The 23,786-nt window shown below is 35.0% G+C and overlaps 1 protein-coding gene across 3 annotated transcripts; it reads left to right on the forward strand.

Annotated features, from left to right (window-relative positions):
- SLC6A14 (solute carrier family 6 member 14) lies at positions 1-23,786 on the forward strand. Of its 3 annotated transcripts, XM_007171648.2 has the most exons (15): positions 1-117; positions 380-513; positions 1,460-1,625; positions 5,380-5,511; positions 7,319-7,480; positions 8,275-8,413; positions 9,531-9,663; positions 11,252-11,392; positions 16,045-16,273; positions 18,093-18,218; positions 19,423-19,541; positions 20,089-20,188; positions 20,447-20,556; positions 22,555-22,722; positions 23,415-23,786. In XM_007171648.2, the coding sequence occupies exons 2-15, from the start codon at positions 466-468 to the stop codon at positions 23,559-23,561; spliced, it is 1,920 nt and encodes a 639-aa protein (XP_007171710.1). In that variant the 5' UTR covers positions 1-117; positions 380-465; the 3' UTR covers positions 23,562-23,786. The 3 variants fall into 3 exon arrangements, with proteins under 3 accessions (XP_007171710.1, XP_007171712.1, XP_057394239.1); XM_007171650.2 differs by lacking the exon at positions 5,380-5,511; XM_057538256.1 differs by lacking the exon at positions 1-117 and having other exon boundaries at positions 278-513.

The raw sequence follows: 23,786 nt of genomic DNA on the forward strand, positions 1-23,786 counted from the left end.
ACCCCACAGACCATGCCCTCCCCACCTCCAGCCCCGGTGGAGATCAGCACTTGGCCTCAGGACAGAGACCAGACTAAGAGAGGAGGTTACGAGGAAGCAGGGAACCCCAGAAAGGAGGTAAGATTGCGAAGGCACCTGCACGGCTCTGAGTCAAAGGCTGTCAGTCATCTCGGCTCTGACTGCTCTGTTCTCTCACAGCCCAGCCCTTTCCCGGGGCCCAGGGCAGGGGATTGCTACATGCCAGCTTACCTGGGGAAAAACCGGAGGCTCACTTTAGTCCCTTCCAGTAATTGACACGACAGGGTGCTCGGGGCGGGGGAGGAGAGAGCTTACCTCCATAAATGGTCCCACCCCTGGGCATGGTGGCTCACTCTGGCAGGTAGCGACGGAAGAGTGTGCACCTGCCACCAGTCAAGCTCCGCCAGACTGCAAGACAGGCAGAGCAGCCCAGGGAGCCGGTGAACCATGGACAAGTTGAAGTGCCCGAGCTTCTTCAAGTGCAGAGGGAAGGAGGTAGGAGTCTGGGAGCTATGGGAGGTGCGGAGGGCTTGGGAAGGGAAAACTTAAGGGGAGGCAAGTCTCAGATTTTGCTCTCTGCAACTGTTCCGTTTTCCACATTTCTGTTCAACTGCCTTCATGTGTGCCCAAGATGTCCCCATAGAGTAGAGGAAACATAGAACAGTTCTTACTCTGGTGGCTAGAAGACTTAGGGTCACCTCATCCTCTGCCTCGGGTGTGCCCACCACCTTGTGTTTTCTGTCCCTCTCCAGACTGTGTCCGTATGCGGGAGGGAAATGAGGAAAGTACTGTCCTTATCTGACCTGAGGAAGTCTCCCCTGTCCTCTGAAGTGGAGCGAGCACTGCTCCACCTGGTGGGGCAGGAGAATTTGTCTCCGAATATTATTCTGTGGCTTTCAGAAAAGCACGGATTTTACTCTCCAAGATATGGAGAGAAGTTAAACTTCCCTGACAACTCCAAACATCAAAACTACCAGCCAATATGAAAAAGAGTCTATGAATTTTTTTTTTAGTAGAAACTATATTTCATCCTTTTTCTCAAATATCTCCTCCGATTTCAAGAGCGTTGATTTTACCTAATTCATCTTTAAGACTTTTGTATTTGAAATTTTATTTTCCCACCTTCATTTGCCCTTCATGCTGGGTGCCACATGTACCCTTTCCACCAAAATTTGGATGATCTAACCCGAAGAAGTAGTAAAAATATCCACCTACAGAGCTTTTTTCGTTTCATGTGATAAACGTTGTAAAGTAAAAGCAGCCATCCTCAGAAATCTCCCCAGCCTTGGAAAGTGTCCTCCTTGGCTATGGTTTTCAGGGTTCATTCTCTCAATCTCTCTCTGTCTCTGTCTCACTGTCACTCTGTGGATTTGTGAAATTATGCGTCTGTGGAATTTTTAATAGTAAAAAAAAAAAGCTGTTGATATTTTCCCTTTTCTAGAAAGTGACGGCTTCATCTGAGAATTTCCATATTGGTGAAAATGATGAGAATCCGGACCGTGGTAACTGGTCCAAAAAATCGGATTACCTTTTATCTATGGTTGGATATGCAGTGGGATTGGGGAATGTGTGGAGATTCCCATATTTGACCTACAACAATGGCGGAGGTATTTCCCCCCCACCCCAACTGATTTCCTCTTCAGTTTTAAGTGCGGTGTTTTATGGCCTCTGAGGATATTTTAACAACTGAGGAAAGGTATATGATAATATGGGTTAGTGGGAGGATGGGAAATGAGCATACTGCGTTTTATTATTAGACTATGAGTTTCTAGCTCACATTGGAAAGCTGGCTTCACAAGATGTTCAGATATAAACTTGATAAAAGTTGTATATTTAGCACTTCTGAGCTTCTGATCTGAAATCCCATGTCATCTTCAACTATGACTTAGTCTTCTTAATTTACACCTTCCTATGATAATCTGTTCACACTCAAGTTGTGTTTTGCCTAATTTATAGCTGAATCTAAGCAAAAGGCAGGGAATTCTCATTCTCATAAGAAGCTCAAATAAATTGTTTGCTTAAATAAAATAAGGCATTACATTTTGGAAATTTAAGTGTGGAAGGAGTTGATTAAAAAGTAATTAAAGGTTTTGTACTTTAAGCTGCAATATTCAGTTACATGTATTTCAAATTGGATTGACCACGTAGAAGGTCCTTTGAAAATGCGATAGAATGTAGATCAAGGCTAGGTGTTTAATTTCTGCAACATAATACGGTTTATACCTCATAGATCGCTAAGGAAGACTCCATTAGAACAAGGAGAAAAAAATAAGTCTGGGGGCTTCCCTGGTGGCGCAGTGGTTGAGAGTCTGCCTGCCAATGCAGGGGACACGGGTTCGAGCCCTGGTCTGGGAAGATCCCACATGCCGCGGAGCAACTAGGCCCGTGAGCCACAATTACTGAGCCTGCGCGTCTGGAGCCTGTGCTCCGCAACAAGAGAGGCCACGATAATGAGAGGCCTGCGCACTGTGATGAAGAGTGGCCCCCTCTTGCTGCAACTAGAGAAAGCCCTTGCACAGAAACGAAGACCCAACACAGCCATAAAGAAATAAACCCAAAGTTAAAAAAAAAAAAAACCAACTGTAAAAAAAGTTTGGGAACCAGTTAGGGAAGCAATGACTTGATATTTGATGTTATTAAAGAATAAAAAAATAATAATAATAAGTCTGAAGTGACACACAAAAGGAAACAAAATGAATTGCACAATCTTCTAGTAATGTTGAAACCACTTTTCACTTACCATATTTTATTTGCTTGTATACAGGCTCTGTTAGAAGTGTAGGGGTGACATCCCTTTATATTTCATAATTGGATACCAGTGAAACGATGCCACTATAAGTATTCTTCTTGGTACAATAGGATTTTGTGTGGTGATATTTCAATCTTATATTTCTTATTAATTGGTTATATTAAACATTCATACTGGCCTTCAGAGAGTTAAGAAAGGGGCTCTGTTTATCAAACACTTTAAGTGTTGGTGACATAAATTACCCTTTCTAGAGCGTACATTGTTTAATCATGGGTTTGGTATAAATTTGAGCTGGAAGATGACTCAGGAATCACAATCTTTTTGGTGTCTATGTCCTAAGGTCCGTGTAGTGGAGAGAAGCATTCAGGTTCCTTTCCAGCTTCTTATGTTCAAGTTTAGAATAGGAAATTCCCTATGAGTTGACATCATACATAGGCCCAGTACTTACTATAAATTTCCAGGAACTATATTAAACTAGATTTACTAGAGAATTCTTAAACTTAGCCGAAATAAAATGGCATTATTTATTGTATGCTATTACCTCTTTCACCACTTCCTCTAAAAATTAATATATCATATTGGCTCTCAGTTTTTAAAGATCACATCATTTGGGTAATGGATGATCTAGTCTCTCTCAATTGCTTCTTTCTCTTTTACCCAAGGGTAAAAGAGGAACATGAAATTCAAATTTGTCAAATGTTAATAGATTAGATTTACAATTATGGTCAGGCTTGAAAGACTTGTTAAAATCTGGAGTCATTTTTATCTGTAGAAGCTTTTTAACAGTTTATGAAAGAGAAGTATCATACTACCTTAGGGTCTAGGTCAGCAGGACTAACAATTGGTGACCACTATATTGGACTGATAATTTACCAGTTATGGTTGTTATTAATAATGAAATAATATAATGGGTGAAAAGCCTTATACAGCATTGAGGAAAATCCTTTTTCGCGTGTGTCTAAAAACCTAGTTACACCGGGCTAGCAAAGCATTGCTTATTGCTGTGTTTAAATAGGGATATTTTGTATTACTTTTTCTTCATATTTATCATTGGTAGGAATTAAACTTCTATTAGTCATAGTAATGATGGTATGCACATTGCAACATCTGTAAAAACATATTTGTCCCTATGTTCTGGTGACTAGTGACTTGTATGTAACAAGTACTTTATTGTCACCTAATTTTTTTTAGTTAATTAATTAATTAATTTTTGGCTGTGTTGGGTCTTCGTTGCTGTGCTCGGGCTTTCTCTAGTTGCGGCGAGCAGGGGCTACTCTTCGTCGTGGTGTGTGGGCTTCTCATTGCAGTGGCTTCTCTTTGTTGCGGAGCACGGGTTCTAGGCGTGCAGGCTCAGTAGTTGTGGCACACAGGCTCGGTAGTTGTGGCTTGCGGGCTCTAGAGCGCAGGCTCAGTAGTTGCAGCACACAGGCTTAGTTGCTCCACGGCATGTGGGATCTTCCCGGACCAGGGCTCGAACCTGTGTCCCCTGCACTGGCAGGCGGATTCTTAACCACTGTGCCACCAGGGAAGCCCGATTGTCTCCCATTTTTAGTAGAATATATTTTTAGGGTTAGAAAAATGTAATTCCCAGGTATGATGTTATAGTATCATAATGGGAAAAATATATGAGGAAAAAAATGTAACATGGCTAAATGAAATGTACATAATCCAAAGCCTATTTTTATTCACTTATCTCCACATTTTCTTATTAAACTTTGTTAAGACTTCTAGAATATTGAACAATAAGCTTAATATTCTGTCCCTGCCTCTACCAAAAATCTGGTCATAGTTCTAATGAATAGTATTATGCCCTAAAAGCGGGCAGAAAAAAAGTAAAATAATAAGAGGTTTAAAACAAAAACCAAAAATGGGCCTGAATAATCTAAATGTAGGAGAATTAGTCCTTATGAAATTGAAAGTTAATTCTGAATGCATCTCAATTGTTCAGATTCTTCTACCAAAAATAATGTTTCTTATTAACGTTGAGTGAAGACCTTTATGACTATTTGGAGAATACTGAACTTAGTTAGCTGCAGTAACTTCCACTTTGAACCACGTTTAACATTTGAACCCTAAGTCTTAAAAACTGTTTACTTTTTAAGGAGAAAGGAGGGAACTTAACTTTGAAAATATACTATGTGCCTGCCCATTTCGCCAAGTGTTTTCACATAGGCTCTGTGATTTAACCCTTACCACAGACTGATGAGCTGGCATTGCTCTTCCCATTTATGAGGAACCCAAGGTTAAGAGGTTAGGTGAACTGCCCCAGGTCACATAACTGGTATATGATGGAGGCAGGATATAAAGCTAGGGCTATCTGGCTCCAAAGCCTGTGATCATTCAACTTCTCTGCATTGCTTTTTATGGGCTATTGTTTTTAATAATCACAACAACCTCATTAGGTAATACTAGCATCCCCATTTCATGGATGAGGAATCCAAGATTTAGAGAATCAACTATTTTCTCACAGACAGTAGTAAATTTGGAGCCTAAACCCAGTACTCTCTGACTCCACTATATCAGAATGCTTTCAAAATGTTGTGCTAGTTGTCAAAGTGCCGTCAAGATTTGGGCATATAATAGTGCTTTGGTTCTTTTTTTGTGTTTTCTAGGTGCCTTCTTGATACCTTATGCGATTATGCTAGCACTGGCTGGCTTACCTTTGTTCTTCCTAGAGTGCTCACTGGGACAATTTGCTAGCTTAGGTCCAGTTTCAGTTTGGAGGATTCTACCATTGTTTCAAGGTTGGTATTAAAATGTTTTCCTTATTGTGCTTATTGGTCTATTCCTGCATATAGCTGTCCTCATATTGAAGGCAAAAGGGCATACGTTGCTTTTCTGACTATTTGACACTGTCGAATGTAGAAATCAAATGTTAATTTATATTTCTCTTTATCTTGGGCTGCAGATATGGTAGGGGTTAAGAAGGATATGAGAGAGTTGTAAAGGTGTCATTATTTTCCTGTTTTCACCTTTTGAATTCTCTTGGCAAACAGTCTTGTGCGTTAACTTTATGGCTCTGGCTTTTTTCCTGCTTCATATGTGGTCTTTGTCTTCTTGCTTTTGCATATCTTTTACAATGCCTCATTCAGAAAAGTTGAAGGGCAGGTCACGATTTTTTCTTGGATGCTCCTAATGGAATAGGACACTAGGAACGTTTTTTTTTAAATGCTTTGATTGTTATTAAACATCCAACAGCCTTTCTGTTTGAAGATTAGATATCATTTTGGTATGTGCTAGCTGCTGAAAACTACTTGTAAAGGCTTCAGTGTAACATCAAAAATATATTTATAGCGAGGTGAATAGAATATAGTGCTGGAATATTAAGGAAGCTACCTCAAAAGCTAGTCTTAACATAGGAGTTACATTCAGTATGCTTGCTGTATTTTGAAACTACTGAGTTAAAGAAATTTCAGAAGTTTAAGTTTGGATTGTTACTGAGTTATTGAATTTTCTTTACATGCACTTGTAGAAATGCTGTACACTCTCCTTTTAGGACATTCATTCAGAGGATTTATCTTCTACTTGTCAAAATGTTGGTTTATATATGTCCATGTCACTCTCTCACTTCGTCCCAGTTTACGTAAAATAGCTAGCTAGTGGGAAGCAGCCACATAGCACAGGGAGATCAGCTCGGTGCTTTGTGACCACCTAGAGGGGTGGGATAGGGAGGGTGGGAGGGAGACACAAGAGGGAGGGGATATGGGGATATATGTATATGTATAGCTGATTCACTTTATTATAAAGCAGAAACTAATACACTACTGTAAAGCAATTATAATAAAGATGTTAAAAAAAATGTTGGTTTATAGATGAAGAGGGAAGTATTGGTCAGCGAGTCGATAGGATATGAGCTTTGAATAGTTTTTTTTTTTTTTTTTTTTTTTTAATGAGGATCTTGAATCAGATGCGTATGTTTGATTGATTGATTGATTTTGGCTGTGTTGGGTCTTCGTTTCTGTGCGAGGGCTTTCTCCAGTTGTGGCAAGCGGGGGCCACTCTTCATCGCGATGCGCGGGCCTCTCTCGTTGCGGAGCACAGGCTCCAGATGCGCAGGCTCAGCAGTTGTGGCTCACGGGCCCAGCCGCTCTGCGGCATGTGGGATCTTCCCAGGCCAGGGCTCGAACCCGTGTCCCCTGCATTAGCAGGCAGATTCTCAACCACTGCGCCACCAGGGAAGCCCAGTTTTTTTTTTTTTAATAGTATCCACTCTGACCAGAATTTACAGACTTAATAAGAAAGAATAATGAACATGGTTTTCCCTTATGTGAATTCGATGGCTTAATACAGGTCTTTGATCTTAGTACCTTTTTCTGATCAACTAAAAAACTGTCTCAGAAAGTCAATCATCAAAATAATTTTGAGAAGAAAGCTACTCAGACAGTAGTACTGCCTCCCCCCAACAAAAAAAGAAAAAAAAAAAAAAAGAGAGAGAAAACATTGAAACAGTTTTCTCATTTTAAAATAGATTTTGTGGAAATTGAAACGCAGCTTTATGAATTAGGAAAACAAATTTCACTTGTTTTTTATTTTAATTGTTCTCTTTTCCAGGTGTGGGGATTACAATGGTCCTGATATCCATTTTTGTGACAATCTATTATAATGTCATAATTGCCTATAGTCTTTACTACATGTTTGCTTCTTTTCAACGTGAACTACCATGGCAAAATTGTTCTTATTGGGCAGATAAAACCTGTAGCAGATCGCCTATAGGTAAAATTCATTTATTTATTTAAAAAGTATTATTAACTCTGCATCATTCTTTTATATTTTCTAAGAAGATTAAAGGGTTAAATCATTTTCTAACCAATTTAGGTTCAATTTTAAGTGAGCCATAGGTTATTGATAAAAGCAGAATAAAGCATGTATAACCTGAAAATTGATTAATGCCATATGTTAATTACTGAGGGCACCCAGCAAGGCTAAACCACTACTTGGAGTACTTCTTGCAGGCCTAAGTTGTGGGCATCAAGAAAAGGAAGAAAATGGGAAAGTGGTAAGAGAGAAAAGCACTATTTATGATAGTAGTACTGTTTCAGTTGAGTGTTGCTAATCTTTGGGATAATGTAGCATCAATATTGTAGACTATTACCACTGGGATTGCCTGTGTATATTGGAGGATAAAGTGATAAAGATTTAACACTTCTTAGGAATTTAAAGGTGTCATTCATCTATATAGGTTAAATAAGTCCACATATGAAAAGTTCCTTAGAGCACTAAATCCAAGCTGAAATGATTATTACTCTATAGCTGTTTTTACTATAAATATAACCACAATTAAAAAAGGCAGATATTTTCATGCTCACCCCCAGCTTAGTAGTAGAGAGGATTTAAGATGCTGAATGTGCATGGCTTTTTCCATTTGTAAGATTTCTACTCCACCTTCACCAAGTAACAATTTAGACAGTACTTTAAATATTTCATCATTAAAACTTTTTTTTTCCAGGTAAGTACTCTTCTAAAACTAAGTATGTGTCTGTATATGTATTCTTTTTTCTAATTTTTAGTGACACATTGTAATGTGAGTATTAAGCTAGGTGAAATCTTCCAAGTGAATAAAAGCTGGGTAGACGTCAACAATTTTACCTGCCTCAATGGAAGCGAAGTTTATCAGCCAGGGCAGCTTCCCAGTGAACAATATTGGAAGTGAGTACAGTAAATTATCTACATCTTAAACGGATGTTATTAAAAATTTTTATAACAATAAAGTATTGATCAGCTCTTTTCTTAACTCATATAAGTAGAAAAAAAAGCGGGAGGGAGTCAGAGCAAATTATACTTCGTTTGACTCAAATGTTTACCTAGCCTGTGTGAGTAGTAGTAGCCTGCAAAATTAGCTCATAGTTAACAGATTGTCATTTATAAGTTAGTTATTAAATGGGCACAATGTTGTCAGTGATGATTTATACAGTGCTTATTAGCTAGAAGCTAGGGCATTGCTTTGAAGGAAAAATATGCAACTTTTAGACTATAATGAGCAAGTTCTAATGATAAACAGTTGGGTGATGAGTAATATTGGGGGCAAAATTGCTATTTAAGGCTGCGATTCTTCATTATCCATTTTGCTTATAATTGTCATTATATGGTAAAATAGATGTTTGGGGTTATATTTGCTTTTATTAAGTGATCTCTCTTTAATCTCCTTACTGTATACCTACCCTTTACCCTTACATAACTTCCTCAGCTCCATGTTGTTGCTCTGTGTGACCCTTTTAAAATTTGGACCTTGAAATGTTCCAAATATCAAGCTAAGAATTAAAATCCTAGATACATATATGTCCCTAGTGGAAATCATGGAATTATACCTTTGAAAAAGGTATAAATAATGGGACCATTTAGGTTTGGTAACTACAAGTATGATGAATAAGAAAATATTTAATACAATTTAAATGTTTTCTCCATCATTTGAACTTGAGAAAAAAATACCGTAATGAGTAAAATGAAATAATCTGATGTAAGTTTAATTTCTTTCCATACAGGAGCTTTGAAATATTAGGGGAAAATCATAGCTAAAGGAATGAGTGGATCTTTTATTCTGGGGTTTGGAATTTTGGATTGGCTGCAGTTGACCAGAAAGTTCAGAGCCTAATTTTTCACTGAACTATTTTTGCCCCTCCATACAATTGTATCAATAAAAGGCTCATACAACATTGATGTATTAATAAAATACTCATGAAGCTTCTCCCTGGATGAAAGATATTAAAAAATTCAATGTATTAAGATAAGTGATCGTGTGTTCATCAAAGGGCTTATGTGTTTTCAGTAAAGTGGCGCTCCAACGGTCAAGCGGATTGGATGAGACTGGAGTCATTGTGTGGTATTTAGCACTTTGTCTTCTTCTGGCCTGGCTCATAGTTGGAACAGCACTATTTAAAGGAATCAAGTCTTCTGGGAAGGTAATTTAGAAAACACATTAGACAGTGATGTCGCTGTTTTCCCATTTCATTGTAGTTCAATGCCAGGTAGTACCAAATGCATGTTTTTTCTATGATGGGAACATTCAAATGTGTGAAAAGCTTTCTAAGTAGGCAGTCTCGCTCTAAGAAAATACATAAGAACACTGCTATTATTAAAAAGAAAACAAAACAAGCAAAAATTAGTACTAGATGTGTGCAATTTCTCTAAACTTGGGTCCTTCTAGCTGATACAGCATTCTGAGGCTTGGGAGTATTTCTGTCCTACTATAATAAAGAAGCATCTTGAATGGAATTACATATTGCAATGTTTGGTTTGGAAAGTTTAGATCCTTGTTATATATGTTATATAGGTTAACAGTGTCAGGATTCCCCTTGTTAGAGAGAGAAGGAAAAAAACTATACCATTGTTCTCTTAAAGCTTGCCAAAATTGACTCAGAACCTTATCTCAGCAGAGTCCTCTTCTGAAAAACATTTCCCACTTCATTGTTTTATTTTTTAAACTTTCAGAGAGCATTGTGGCAATTTCAGAGAACAATATGAAATGTTCTCTGTGAGCAGTTGTACAGTACTCAGAAAAGTAAATGTGTATGTGTTTGTAACCACTAGACTGAAATTTCCTTAAAGACAGAGGACAGGAATAACTGTGGATACTATCTTTGTGTTCTGGTACAGTATCTAGCACAGTCAATTAATGTTACATTGTAATGAGACATGCTGCTAGATCACAAAAATACAGTGAACATCACAAAGTCAGTGGAAACTTTCCAAAATAATGTTGCAATTGCACATTTTTGAAACGTTTGGTTCCTTTTTGATGTTAATATTGAAAGAATCCATTAAAAGCCATTTACCCACGCAATTAATTTTTATTGGTCTCTGGATGACTTGTTTAAATCATCTCCTTGGGCATATTATCAAACATAGGACATCTATGGACCAAAGAAATCATCCACATTAATGAAAAGCCAGCCTCAAAGGCAGTCTGCTCATCTGGAACCATGTATTATCTAGGACACAAGCAGTTCACACGTATATATGTGTGCTATCAAACTCTCTTAATGGTAGCTTTAAGGATAATAATAGCAAGTGTCCAGTATTCACTTAATCAACTTTCATGGGATTTGGACACCTACTAGGAGATTTTCCTTCTCCTTGGGGGTTGAGTATCATTGCAGGGTTTAAAATCATTTCCCTTCCCACATCAATGCAGTAATTTACCAAGAGGTGCTATTCAGTTCCCTCAGACATTTATTAGGATACATTTAGGAAAGCACTCGATCTAGATTCCAAGTTACCATTGCTAATGTATTGTGTATTTACAACACAAACCTGGTAAATATTGCTTCATACATCAGAGTGTTTTGAAAGTGGATCATTTGAGAGTGGTGAGAACAGAAAGAGAAAATTATGCCAACATTGGTATTAGTATTATCAGACATTAATAACCTAATGAAATCTTTGATACTTTATTTTACTAATTTCAACTGGCTAATAACTTTATTTGTATATAATTATACACCATGATTTAAAACAATAACATGAACTTTTGGTTGTTCTTCTTGGTAGGTGGTGTATTTTACAGCTATTTTCCCCTATGTTGTCTTGCTCATCCTGCTGATCCGAGGGGCAACTCTGGATGGTGCATCAAAAGGCATTTCATACTATATTGGAGCACAGTCAAATTTTACAAAACTTAGGGAAGCTGAGGTAAGACAATTTGGATTTCAAATTATCTGAGGAGTTAAAACGTTAAAGCCAATATTGAAAATCTCTGATTGCCATTGAGTGTCATAATATAGTAGCTTGCAAAAGAACATGTGTTTAAGTTTAGTAGTGTTTCCGTCCCCTAGGATGTCTGATTTAACTATTTAACATGACACTAATGCTCTCTTATTGGAAGTGAGGCAATCATTTTTAGCAATAGGATTTTCAAAGTCATTTTATTCAAACTGATTCTATTTGACCAAAAGGATTTGGGGCTTATTAATCTGAAAAAGAATATTTCATGCATGAATACCCACAAATTGATGACTAGGGCTATGTGACTTATCAGAGAAACTCGTAGTAGATTTAAAGATTATAGCTGATGGTTTAATGGTCTAATATAAATTTTAATTGTCTTCAAAAGTTAATATCAAAAGTTAATATTATGAAGTTAAAACATAAATTTGAAATGGATGAAGCATTCCATAAACAAAACTGTTACTTGTACCAGACATATAAATACGTGCCATGAATATGAATTGGTAACCCCTTTTAATATTAGTCCATCTCCAGACAATGGCTGTGTGTATCATAGGTACATAAAATCTTTTACAATTTTGACTGCAGACAGCATTGTCAGTAAGTGTACTCTATATACTATGCTTCTATTGATACAGGCTAATAACACTTCCACTTTTTTAGTAGTCATGTCACATTCTTGGAACACATTAAGCTTCTGGTCAGGTAAAACCCCACGATATTACATTAAAATCAAGAAACACTATAATATCTACCATATTAGTAGTGTTAGCCAAAATGGATATTAGTTTTAGTTTGCTATGGTATTCTTTGTGGAACTCATGCTAATTTCCAGCAATTGTGACTTTCTAAATACTCACAATCCGGATATTTAATTATTTGTTGTAGAACATTTCTGGTAAGCAAGTCAAATTTATCAGTTTTTAGTCATGGAAATCCATCCTTTACCTTTTTGAAAATTGAGAGGTCAATCTCTGGCCTTCAGTTACCTTCTGTGTGTCCAAATAATTTTCACTCAATAATTAACCATAAAACCGTAAATTATTTTAGAACTATGAACTTTTATTGTTTATGTGTTGGAGATCAACATAGTTTGATGTGTCCGTAGGCCACTGTTGATTTCTTCATTTACCTTGGGCCTCATATCTTTTAATCTTGTCTGTTAATCTCTTTCCAACTAGACCGTTTTGGGTAACAGATGAGAAACAAATAAAATGGAAGTTGGGACTCATCATCTTCCCTCTGTTAGGTTATTAAACAAGATAAAATATGTTAATGTTCTTTGAAATGGTAAACAGTTATATAAATATGAGCACACAAGTATTTTAATTATTGCTGTTATATAATACTATATTATTGTAGATGCAACATTTTCCCTAAGAAGTGGACCCTCCATTTTCTTTAAACCTCATAACTTGGAGCACAGTTGAAAAGCCCCTTTGATATTCCTTTAAGTGGCTTTTACAAGCCTCAGATCACCTGGGCTTTATAGCTCCATGAAACTATCCTGAAAATTTTATATGACTATTTTATACTGGTCTGTGTTTCAGTGTCTCTATTGTCTTTAAAACATCAGAGCTAAGCCTAAAGCTCCTTATGAAACATACAGTTTAACCATCCTACCTCCTCACCCCAACACAAACACTACCCTCAGGCCTTCTTTGGGTTTGCTGGCAATGAGAATTTTTTCTTAGATGTTTTTTGTTCCTCTCCAAGCCATATTCTAAACATGCAATCATAAGTATATATTTTTTCCTTTTCTTTAAGTATTTGAACTCTACTGATATCTCTAGGACAGTAGAGAACCATAGAAATTTATAGCTAGAGGGGTCTCCAGTGACTATTTTACTAACTCCGTCATTTTACAGTGATGAAGTTGAGACCCAGGAAGATTCACATTTAATTAAATTTACATAGCCTGCTTTTGCATCTTGAATTAAGGTTTCCTAATCACTCAACTATTCATCTTGTATATAGCTATGAGATGGGTAGATATAGAGGTTATAACTATGTTTGGAACTATATTTCACTTTTATTTGCAGCCTAGGTACATCATGGTATGCAGTAGCATTCTTACACAACCCAGACCTGCCACACGACCTCCAGCCTCCTTCCCCCCACTCACATATGCATACATAATGTATCAAGTCAAAGCAGCTGAGAGACCAACATAAGCATGTTGTTCATTTCTTAACATGTACAACTGCCTGAGAAATAAGAAAGCATTTTTTTCTCACATGATTTTGTTATATATAAGTGAAATAACCATGATCTAGCTGTCTATCTATCCATCTATTTATCCATCCATTTTACTTCCTATTGGCTTCCTGCCAGTATATATATTATATATATATTTCACTTATATATAACAAAATCATGTGAGAAATAAAATGTAATAATAATCTAACATCAAGCTGTATTCTGAGGACCTAGTAAGTATTTATTTCACTCCTAACAACTTTATTTCAATTGAAATTGGAAATACATTACATACCTTTCAAGGAGAAAATTATTGTTTTTAACTTCCACAAAAGAAACCGAGTATCAATTTATGTTTCTTTTCCATAAAAACAATAATAGCTATCACTGAGTATCCTACTAATTGCTTTACATATGTTATCTCATTTAATTCTCACATCCTTCCTAGGACACATAATTATTACTACTATTATTATTATCATCATCATCTCCATTTTATAGATGATGAAACAGGCTTGAAGATGTTAAATAAATCAAATTCAATGAAAGTGAGACACACTGGATTTAGGCTTCATTCTTTTTGACTCCAGAGCAAGAACTGTTAGTCACCATGTTATACGGCCTGCCTTCCACTGACCAGTCCTGTTTTCAGATGGACTAAAAACACACTTTTGCCTACATACATGCCAGCCCTATTATGTGAAGTCTTCACAATTAGATTTTTCTTTGGGGTAATGTTATATCTACAGAATTTTACTATTAAAATGGATTTACCTAGGTTAGTTTCTATGATTTATTATTGTCCTTTAGCAAAGACGTAGGAGGGGTAAATTGTGAAAGGGGGAATGATAAAGGGGTCGAATTAGATGGAGAGATGAGGCCAGCCACGTGGGGCTCTAATCAAAACATGGAATGAGGGTACTGGATGATTGAGGGGATGCCTAAATGTATCATCATTCTTCAAAAATTGCCTAGTACCACCCTTGTCAAGAATTAATATGTTTTTATTGTCCCCAAGTTGATATGTGGAGTAAATAGAATTCCAATCAAATTCCCAGCACAGTTTCCTTGGAACTTGAAAATTTTTTCTAAAATGTATGCAAAGGAGAAAAGGCAAAAAAGCAAGGTGTTTCTGAAGAAGTGAGGAAGACTTAGGTGGGGATGCAGGTCAGTGGGAAAGGGATGGACTATCCAATTGATATAATTGATATCCAAATGATATAACTGAAAATATCAATTATCTTTGGACATAATTGATAATATCAATGATCTTCGGATCATTGATAGTCCATTTAGAAAACAATGTGTTGGGATTTCTAATTTAATATGCATAATATCAATTTCAGGTGAACTGAAAACTTAAGGATATAAGCAAAACTTTAAGCCTTTTAGAAGAAAATATAGGATAGTAGCTTTATGACCTTGGGCTAAGGATTCTTTTTTTTAAGTCAGAGAAATCAAGAACAATACATAAAAGCAAAGATGAATACCTTCAGCTACATTAAAACAAAATCTTTGGTTCATCAAAGGACACAATGTTAAGAGGTGAAAAAAATAAGCCACAAACTGGGAGAAAAAAATTAACATATATAACAGATAAAGGATTAGAATCCGAACTACATAAAGAATTCCTAGAGATCAAATAAGGTGAATAACCCAAACAAAAAATTGGCAAAAAATATGAACAGGAATTTCACAGGAAAAGACTATGGAATATATACACATAAAAACATGCTAAACCTTATAAAGTACTTAGGGTTATCAAAACTCATTTCACAGCCACTAGTTCGGACAGTATTAAAAATTCTGACCAGTGTTGGCAAGGATGTAGGGGAATGGGAACTCTCATACCAGCTGGTGGGAGTGCAAAGTGATAAAACTACTTTGGAGCATAATTTGGCAATATTTAGTGGGGCAATACAGCAGTGGAAAAAAATGTTCAGAACTACATACATTTAATTGAACCATATGAATTTGCCTATATTCTTTCATTTTTGACTTACAAAATTGAAATTTCATATGGTTCAAATTGATAATGGAAAAATCTCATACACTACTGAATGGAAAAAGCAGGTTGTATAAGTTTACATGCTTTAAGAAAACTTTTCTATAAACTCAGAAACATGTAAAGCTAAATGCCATATTGTTTAGGTTAGTAAAAATATAAAGAAAATTGAAGAAATGATAAACACAGAAGTCAGGATAGCAGTTACCACTGAGGTTGGAAGGGTGATATGATCAGGAAGGGGCACAGGGAGGCTTTAATAGACTAGTAACATTTTACTTCTTAAGCTGAGTAGTGGGTACTTGGGTATTTATTTTGTTCTTGTATGAATATTTATTCATTTGTATATATGAAATATTTTATACAAATGAAAAATTAAGAGTGTGTTTTTAAATATTATTTTCTCTTGTAGGTTTGGAAAGATGCTGCCACACAGATATTTTATTCCTTGTCAGTGGCTTGGGGTGGTTTAGTTGCTCTGTCATCTTACAATAAGTTCAATAACAACTGCTTCTCAGATGCCATTGTAATTTGCTTGACAAATTGCCTCACTAGTGTGTTCGCTGGATTTGCTATTTTTTCTATATTGGGACACATGGCTCATATATCTGGAAAGGAAGTCTCTCAAGTTGTAAAATCAGGTATGTAATGCTATATATTATTAACTTTGATGAACTCAATATAGCTCATTTAAGAAACACTGATATATTTTATAGCAATTAAAGCACTCAAGATTTAGGGTATTGTGTTTTCTTTCTCATTTCATCTTATATAACTTGGTTGTTTTAATGATTTAATAATTCTTAGATGATCTGAGAAACAACAGTACATTACAGAACACTTGTTTAAGAATATTTTTTCCAAATTTTGTTTAGTCCTTAATATGAACTACTTACTGCACAATTACAAGTATCAGGCATCATGCTACACACTTTACATGCATTATCTTCATTTGTGTGTATGTATATCTATATACACATACATATATATACATGTGTGTGTTAATATGTATATATGAATATATAAGAGACTATATATAAAAATTAATCCATGTAAAATTACACTATTAAGTCTGAATTTTTAAAACGCACGAATGTCATACAGATAGAAACACAACTGACTTTGAGTATACAGCTGTGTCCAGCTTTAAAGGAATCCGATTAGTGAAATTCCTAACTTTAAAGACATTAACTAGGGATGCTTAATTATCTGCCTAAAGATCCTCAGGAACAGAATTCTAGGGCTCTTTTAAGTAGGACTTTCTTATTAAATTTCTATTTATGGTTAGTATCATTTGATGGAGAGATTGGTGAATGAGAATAGAATGTTAGGACTAGAAAGGACTTTGGAGATCATCTAGTATCCAGCTCCTCATTTACAGAGGAATGGATTGATGCACAGAAATGTTATGTCTTGCAGAAAATCGAATCATTAGGAAGTGACAGAGCCTAGGCTAGAAGCTAATTCTCCTGACTCCTAGGTCAGTCCTCTGGGAGGTTGGAGAAACTTAAAATACTTAAAACTAAGTATCATATAACATGACTGAAATTTTTTTATAAAGCGTCTCTAAAGGTAACATACATCAAATAGAATGAATTGGGCGATTGGGATTGACATGTATACACTGATGTGTATAAAATTGATGACTAATAAGAACCTGCTGTTTAAAAAAAAAATAATGTGCCTTCTTGATAAAATGTTTAAAATAAGTCAAAAAAACCCAAAAAAAACAAATAGAAAATAAGATTCAATTTATAGTTTCATTACATACAATTTTGCGGGTATCCATATAATAATTAAAACAGCACTAAAATTACACCCATTACCTTGTAATACCTATAATGGAGTATAATCTGCAAAAAATACTGAATCACTATGCTGTATATCTGAAACTAACATAATATTGTAAATCAACTATACTTCAATAAAAAAATAAAATGGCACTACACGGCTGTGAAATGTACAGTGAAAAAAATAAATTAAATGGCACTACATATAGTGATTTTGGGTAAACATTTGGAAAGAGAGTTAAAGACTAAAAAGTTAATTCCATGAACATATCTTTCTTGATAGCGTAATTTTTTTAGAATTTCTAGGCTAAGGTGACCTAATTTAGGTTTCTGGAGTTTAAGACAATTGTTCTTCATTAATTAAAAAATAAATAAAATCAGCTGAACAAAATCATTGATATAGTTAAGATTTCTTATGTGAGAAATGTACCATTTACAAAATTTATCTCACTAGCTTAATTCACGTCACATGTTCACATTATCACATCGTAGAACAACCCAGTCAAACACTTCTAAAAGTGAAAGTGAAACAGTTGCTAAAGAATGTATATTATGGATTGGGTTGCCAAATTAAAATGAGATTTTTCTAGTATCTTATTTTGAAAATGTTCAAATATGTGAATTTTCTTGGCAACTAATTTTAAATTAAAATGCCATTCATTTTTCTTAGGTTTTGATTTGGCATTCATTGCTTATCCAGAAGCTCTAGCTCAACTCCCAGGTGGGCCATTTTGGTCCATATTATTTTTCTTCATGCTTTTGACTTTGGGTCTCGACTCTCAGTTTGCTTCCGTTGGTAAGTAATACTCCCAATGTTAACATATCCCTCTTATATTTTACTCATGTTTCCTCTACTTAAAAACATCCTTTTCTTACCCTTGTTGCCCCCCTCTAGCTTTTACTCTCAGAATCATCTTTCTGAAAGTTCTTTTTAACTTAAGTTTTAAATATGGAAAAATACAAAGTACTCATGTATCAGACACCCAAAAGGAGCAGAGATTAATATTTTATATTTGCTTCAGATATTTTTTTAGAAAACTAAACTGTTATAGATAAATTTGAAGTCCCCTGTGTTTCTCTGTCTAATACAATTCACATTTCTTCCTTCTTAGAAGCAACCGTCACCATGGATTATGTATGTTATTCAGACCATGTTTGTATACATTTTATATGTATCCATAAATAACATATAAATTTTTAAAATTTCACATAAATGTGAAGTTTCATAGCATACATATCATTCTGACAGTTGTTTTTTATATGTATTATGAATCCATGTTGATACATAGACATATAGCGCTAATTAATTCACAGTCTGTTGCCATAATGATGGGCATTTGGATTCTTTCCAATTTTTAAAAATTACACACACTGCTGCAATGACTATTCTTGCACATGGTTCTGTGTACACATAGGGATTTTCCCTAGGGTACACACCTAAAAATTCTGAATTTCATCATATCGTGCTCTTACATAAACCATTTTAATAGTTTACAGGATAAAGTTCAGCTTCCTCTAGTTGACTTTCAAAGCCCTCCAAAAATCTCAAATATGTTTCTTAATCCTTTTACTCATATATCCTACTTTTAGCCAGTACCCTGTTTCACGAACACATTTATTTCTTAAACCTAGAAGGCCTTTCTGTCTCCATGTCATTTATTCAAATATTCACCTTATTTAAAAGTTCTACTAGAATTCTTCCTTCCCTATAACCCTCTTTCAAACTACTTCAGCCCTCGGGAACCTGTTACCTTATAATTGCTACCAATGAAAAACCTTATAAAATAGACTAAAAACAGCAAATAGAGCTGCATTTGATTTTTATCAGAACTGATGAGTGGTCGCTGCCAAGAGAAAGGACCCCGTGGATTTTTAAAAGTAAGAAGTAGGGCCCAGCATATATTCTCAACACATATTTGTAAATTTGATTAATAGAAGTTGATTTCTGTGATAAAAATTATTGGCAAATGAGTTGACATGTCATTTTTTCCCTTCTGAAGAAACGATTACAACAACGATTCAAGATTTATTTCCCAAAGTGATGAAGAAAATGAGGGCTCCCATAACTTTGTGTTGCTGCTTGGTTTTGTTTCTCCTTGGCCTCATCTGTGTGACTCAGGTATACTACAGCATTTTTTCATAGACAAAATATTAGTTGGAATGTACTTTATAATCTAAATGAGGAAGCCAAGGTTTAAGAGGATGTTTAGTGACAAGTCCAAGTCTGACTTGCATCAAGATTTTCTGAGTTTTAGCCCAGATTTTTTCCCCATTATAACACAATTTCAATAGTAAGTATATTTTGCAGAGGGGGAAAAAGCCCAATAGTGGACAATTTCCCCAATTACAATAAAGTTATGGACTTAAAACATAGGCTATATTTCTTGGCAGCTACTACAGAGCAAACACTGCATATCATTTGATAATCAACTATTCCAAATGCTTATTTTTTAACAGTGACTCAGTATAGAATAAAAGGTACATCCTGTTTGAGATATTTAAAGCCATGTTTGTGTTTACATTTGAAAACATTCCTTTTCGCATTTTGGCAGAGGTGAAACCAAGGAGCATATGTTAAAATCAAATTAGTAGATTCAATTTGAGTACCTCATCAATCATAGAAATAATTAAAAATATACTTAAAAGTAACTGATTTTTTTTGGTAGGCTGGAATTTACTGGGTTCATCTGATTGACCACTTCTGTGCTGGATGGGGCATTTTGATTGCAGCTATACTGGAACTAATGGGAATCATCTGGATTTATGGTAAATAGTGACTATAGAATTATCTACACATTTTACTAAAATGACTTAGTTTGATTCCTTCTCATTATGTTTACTGTAATAGCTAAGTATAATATACTGGACAAAAATTTATTATGAATAAAATGTAGTTAAAGGTATATATATGCTTCATTGCTGTAGTATTGGAAAATGTTTAGACATGGAAAGATAACTTGGGGCCACAATGATTAATGAATGAAAGTATAAATAAGGGCTGAATGTACTCTTTGTTGTTTTTAGGAGGCAACAGATTCATTGAAGATATAGAAATGATGATCGGAGCAAAAAGGTGGATATTCTGGCTATGGTGGAGAGCTTGCTGGTTTGTCATTACGCCTGTCCTTTTAACGGTAAGTATTAACATGCCATGAATTTGGTATCAATAATATATATATTTAAACACTTCTAAGGTAAACTTGAATTATTCACACTGAATACAGTAAGGCAAATTAATGTCATAAAGTAATGATTTTCAACTTTTACTTCATGACTGGCGCCTCCAAGTTGCCTAAATTACAATGCCTTTCTTTGTAGTATTATTTTTGAGGCCATAGGCTTAAACAGTTACCATTTGAGAAAATAAACAGGCTCCTATAGACTTAAAGGTCCTAGATACTTAAAAATTATCAATAGGATAAATTTTTAAAAACCAGTCATTTGCTCATTCCCTAAAAAATATGCTGAGCGATCTACAATGTTCTTAACCTCTCTGCTTAAGACCCAGTCTCTGCCTTCAAGGAATTCAATCTAAATATACTAATTGCTAAGAAACAACAGTCAGTTGTTAATGCATATTTTTTTATGGGAAGTGTTTAGTATCTGAAATTACTAAAAGAAACTCACGTGTGTCAATAGAGGCAATAGTTCATGTTAAAAAAAAGATGTCTTCTTGGAGAAACATGACATATGGACATGATATCTTTAAATAAAAGCTCAGGACAGTAAAAGGCTGAATGCCAAAATAAACACTTAATGGGACAGAGAATTCTATGGACTAGAGATAATGGTGGGGGTGGGGCAGTGGCAAAGCCTTATAGAGGATGCTTTGGTTCTCACTGCCCCCATGCTTCAAAGGTTTTCCTAAAAAAGGCCATTACATAATTTGATCTAGAATTTGTTTTAGAGGGTGTTTTTAACATTTTAAGGTCAGGTTCAAGTAGTGAGCGGTTGGGAACTGGGTGTGCTGAACTAAAATATTTGGATGCTCTATATTCTTGCTAAATGATTTTCACAGTGCTACTAAATATTGTTTTCCTTATTTGACAAGTCTCCACAAGTCTCCATAATAATATAAGCCCTTTACCAACTTAGAAGATCTAACTAGACTTTTTAGCCAGCTAATTTTCACTGATTACTAGGTTTGACAACTGGATTTACTTTAAAATGCAAAAGTATTAGATATTAAATGATATACATTATCATCTATTTTGTATAAAGTCATATATATTAGATTCCACTATCCCTCAGCCATTCTCTTGTAGATATGTAAAATTATGGTAATTGTGAAGTAAACTTAAATTACTGTAATGAAATGAAAGAAATTAATCTATTTAATTCTAAAATTAAACTTGAATATCTATAAAATTCAAGACAGGTAAATTTAGAGGAACTACTAGATGATTTTTTAGTTTTTGCTCATTTTGTTTTGTTTGCTTTACAGATTTCTAAGTAATTAGTTTTAATGCTGCAACATTCTAGTAGGTTTTTTTTTTTAAACACTTTTTAAAAAACTTGGCCTTAAAGTGTTTTCATCTTGAAGAGTCACTGTTTTGCCCAAACATATACTGAGCTCGTTTTTTTCTCAATAAGAAAGTGAAGGGTGCTTTGGTAATTATGTACCAATGTGTGAATGTGTGTGTGTTTTGGGTGTGGAGTAAGGGGTGCTCTGTGTAGTGGAAAATAATAGAAACAACTGCTAAGCAAGGTACAAAGCATGTTCACTAAAGTGTACTTTACATTCTCATTGAATTAATTGATATGCTGGCTAGCTTATAGCACAGAATAAAACCATGCTACTATAAGTGAAATACATGTTGTTGTATTTCAGTATTTTATTGAAATACATGTTGTACAAGTATTTGTATCTTTTATAAGTATATGGAAGTGCTAATTTTGGAAGAATCTATTCAGAGCCAAATACAAGTTATTTAGATTGGTTCATTTAGTATTTTATCTTCTGGCTAGTTACCTGATTATCTTAGTTGGCTTGAATGTATTTTCATTTTAATTGCTTTTGATAAGTTATTTCTAAGGAATGGAATCAAATTGCTAATACTTAGTGCAAATGAAATCATTAGTGCAATAAAGTTTAATCTTTACCATTTTCTTTTCATATTTTACTTTCACAGGCAATCTTGATCTGGTCATTGGTACAATTTCATAGACCTGAGTATGCCCAAATTCCATACCCTGACTGGGGAGTTGCTATAGGCTGGTGTATGATTATTTTCTGCATTATTTGGATTCCAATTATGGCTATTATAAAAATAATTCAAGCTGAAGGAACCATCCTTCAAGTAAGCATGTTAATATTATTTATACTATATCTATACCCGTACTGAGTTCTACTGAGATGACACAAAGCAAATGACCTTTTTCCTTTATATCTATAATTTTCGCCTTTAAAACTTCATGTGGTTATAATAGATACTGTAATAGCATGTCAAAACTGGGAAAACTCTGGTAAATTTCTTGAACCCAGTCTAGAGCCTGAGTTATCCCTCTTCCATGGAGGCCTAGGGGAGTTGATTATGACATCTCAATAGGACAATGACAAGGTAGGCTCAGCAGGCAGATTGGGTTCAAGATCTAGGTGAGTGCTTTGTGGATCTAGATCAATGGTTTGACCCTTTCTTTGGTTCTTGAAACTTCCCAGGCATACACTGGTTTAGATCCTCACTTAACCCTCACCCTAAGGCCAGGATAGAAATGTCTGAGAATTCAGTGAAAGTGTATGAAGTGATATTGTTGCTTGAATGGGTTCACGAAACACTTTCTTTTGAAATCATTTACATACTCAATTATTTTGGCTTTGTAGTTAATACAATTCTATTAACAATTTGTTACATTTGAGTATCATTGTTTTTGGTAGACAGTATATTAAGAATTTAGATGATCATTTTTTACTTTTCTATGGTTCTTATTTCATTTTGGTTAGCAAGGAGACTTAACACTCTAAAATTTTCATTTTTTTTTCTTTGCTTTTCAGCGCATTGTAAGCTGCTGCAGACCAGCTTCTAACTGGGGGCCATACCTGGAAAGACATCGTGGGGAAAGATATAAAAACATGGTAGATCGTGAAAAAGAGACTGACCATGAAATACCTACTGTTAGTGGCAGTAGAAAACCAGAATGAGATCTAGTTTTTAAAAATATGTGGTTGTGTAATGTGATTATTTTAGAATAGAGGAAATTTTTATTTATTTGTATGTTGAGTAGAAAAACGTATATACTAGGTTCATAATAGTATGATGAGCTTTTTTTCCCATTTAAGCAGGAATGTAATATAAAAATGTGAATCTACTAACGTTTAGCAATGTGATTATTATATTTCTTTTAAGATTATCTTAACACACACATA

The sequence above is a fragment of the Balaenoptera acutorostrata genome, chromosome X (assembly GCF_949987535.1).
Source record: "Balaenoptera acutorostrata chromosome X, mBalAcu1.1, whole genome shotgun sequence".
Lineage (NCBI taxonomy): Eukaryota > Metazoa > Chordata > Mammalia > Artiodactyla > Balaenopteridae > Balaenoptera > Balaenoptera acutorostrata.

What these genes read in the sequence shown, in the direction of transcription:
- SLC6A14 (XM_007171648.2), top strand. Translation starts at nt 466, where the DNA reads ATGGACAAGTTGAAGTGCCCGAGCTTCTTCAAGTGCAGAGGGAAGGAG. An exon ending in TCAAGTGCAGAGGGAAGGAG is followed by an intron (nt 514 to 1,459) that starts GTAGGAGTCTGG and finishes TCCCTTTTCTAG; the next exon opens with AAAGTGACGGCTTCATCTGA. An exon ending in CAAAACTTAGGGAAGCTGAG is followed by an intron (nt 11,393 to 16,044) that starts GTAAGACAATTT and finishes TTTCTCTTGTAG; the next exon opens with GTTTGGAAAGATGCTGCCAC.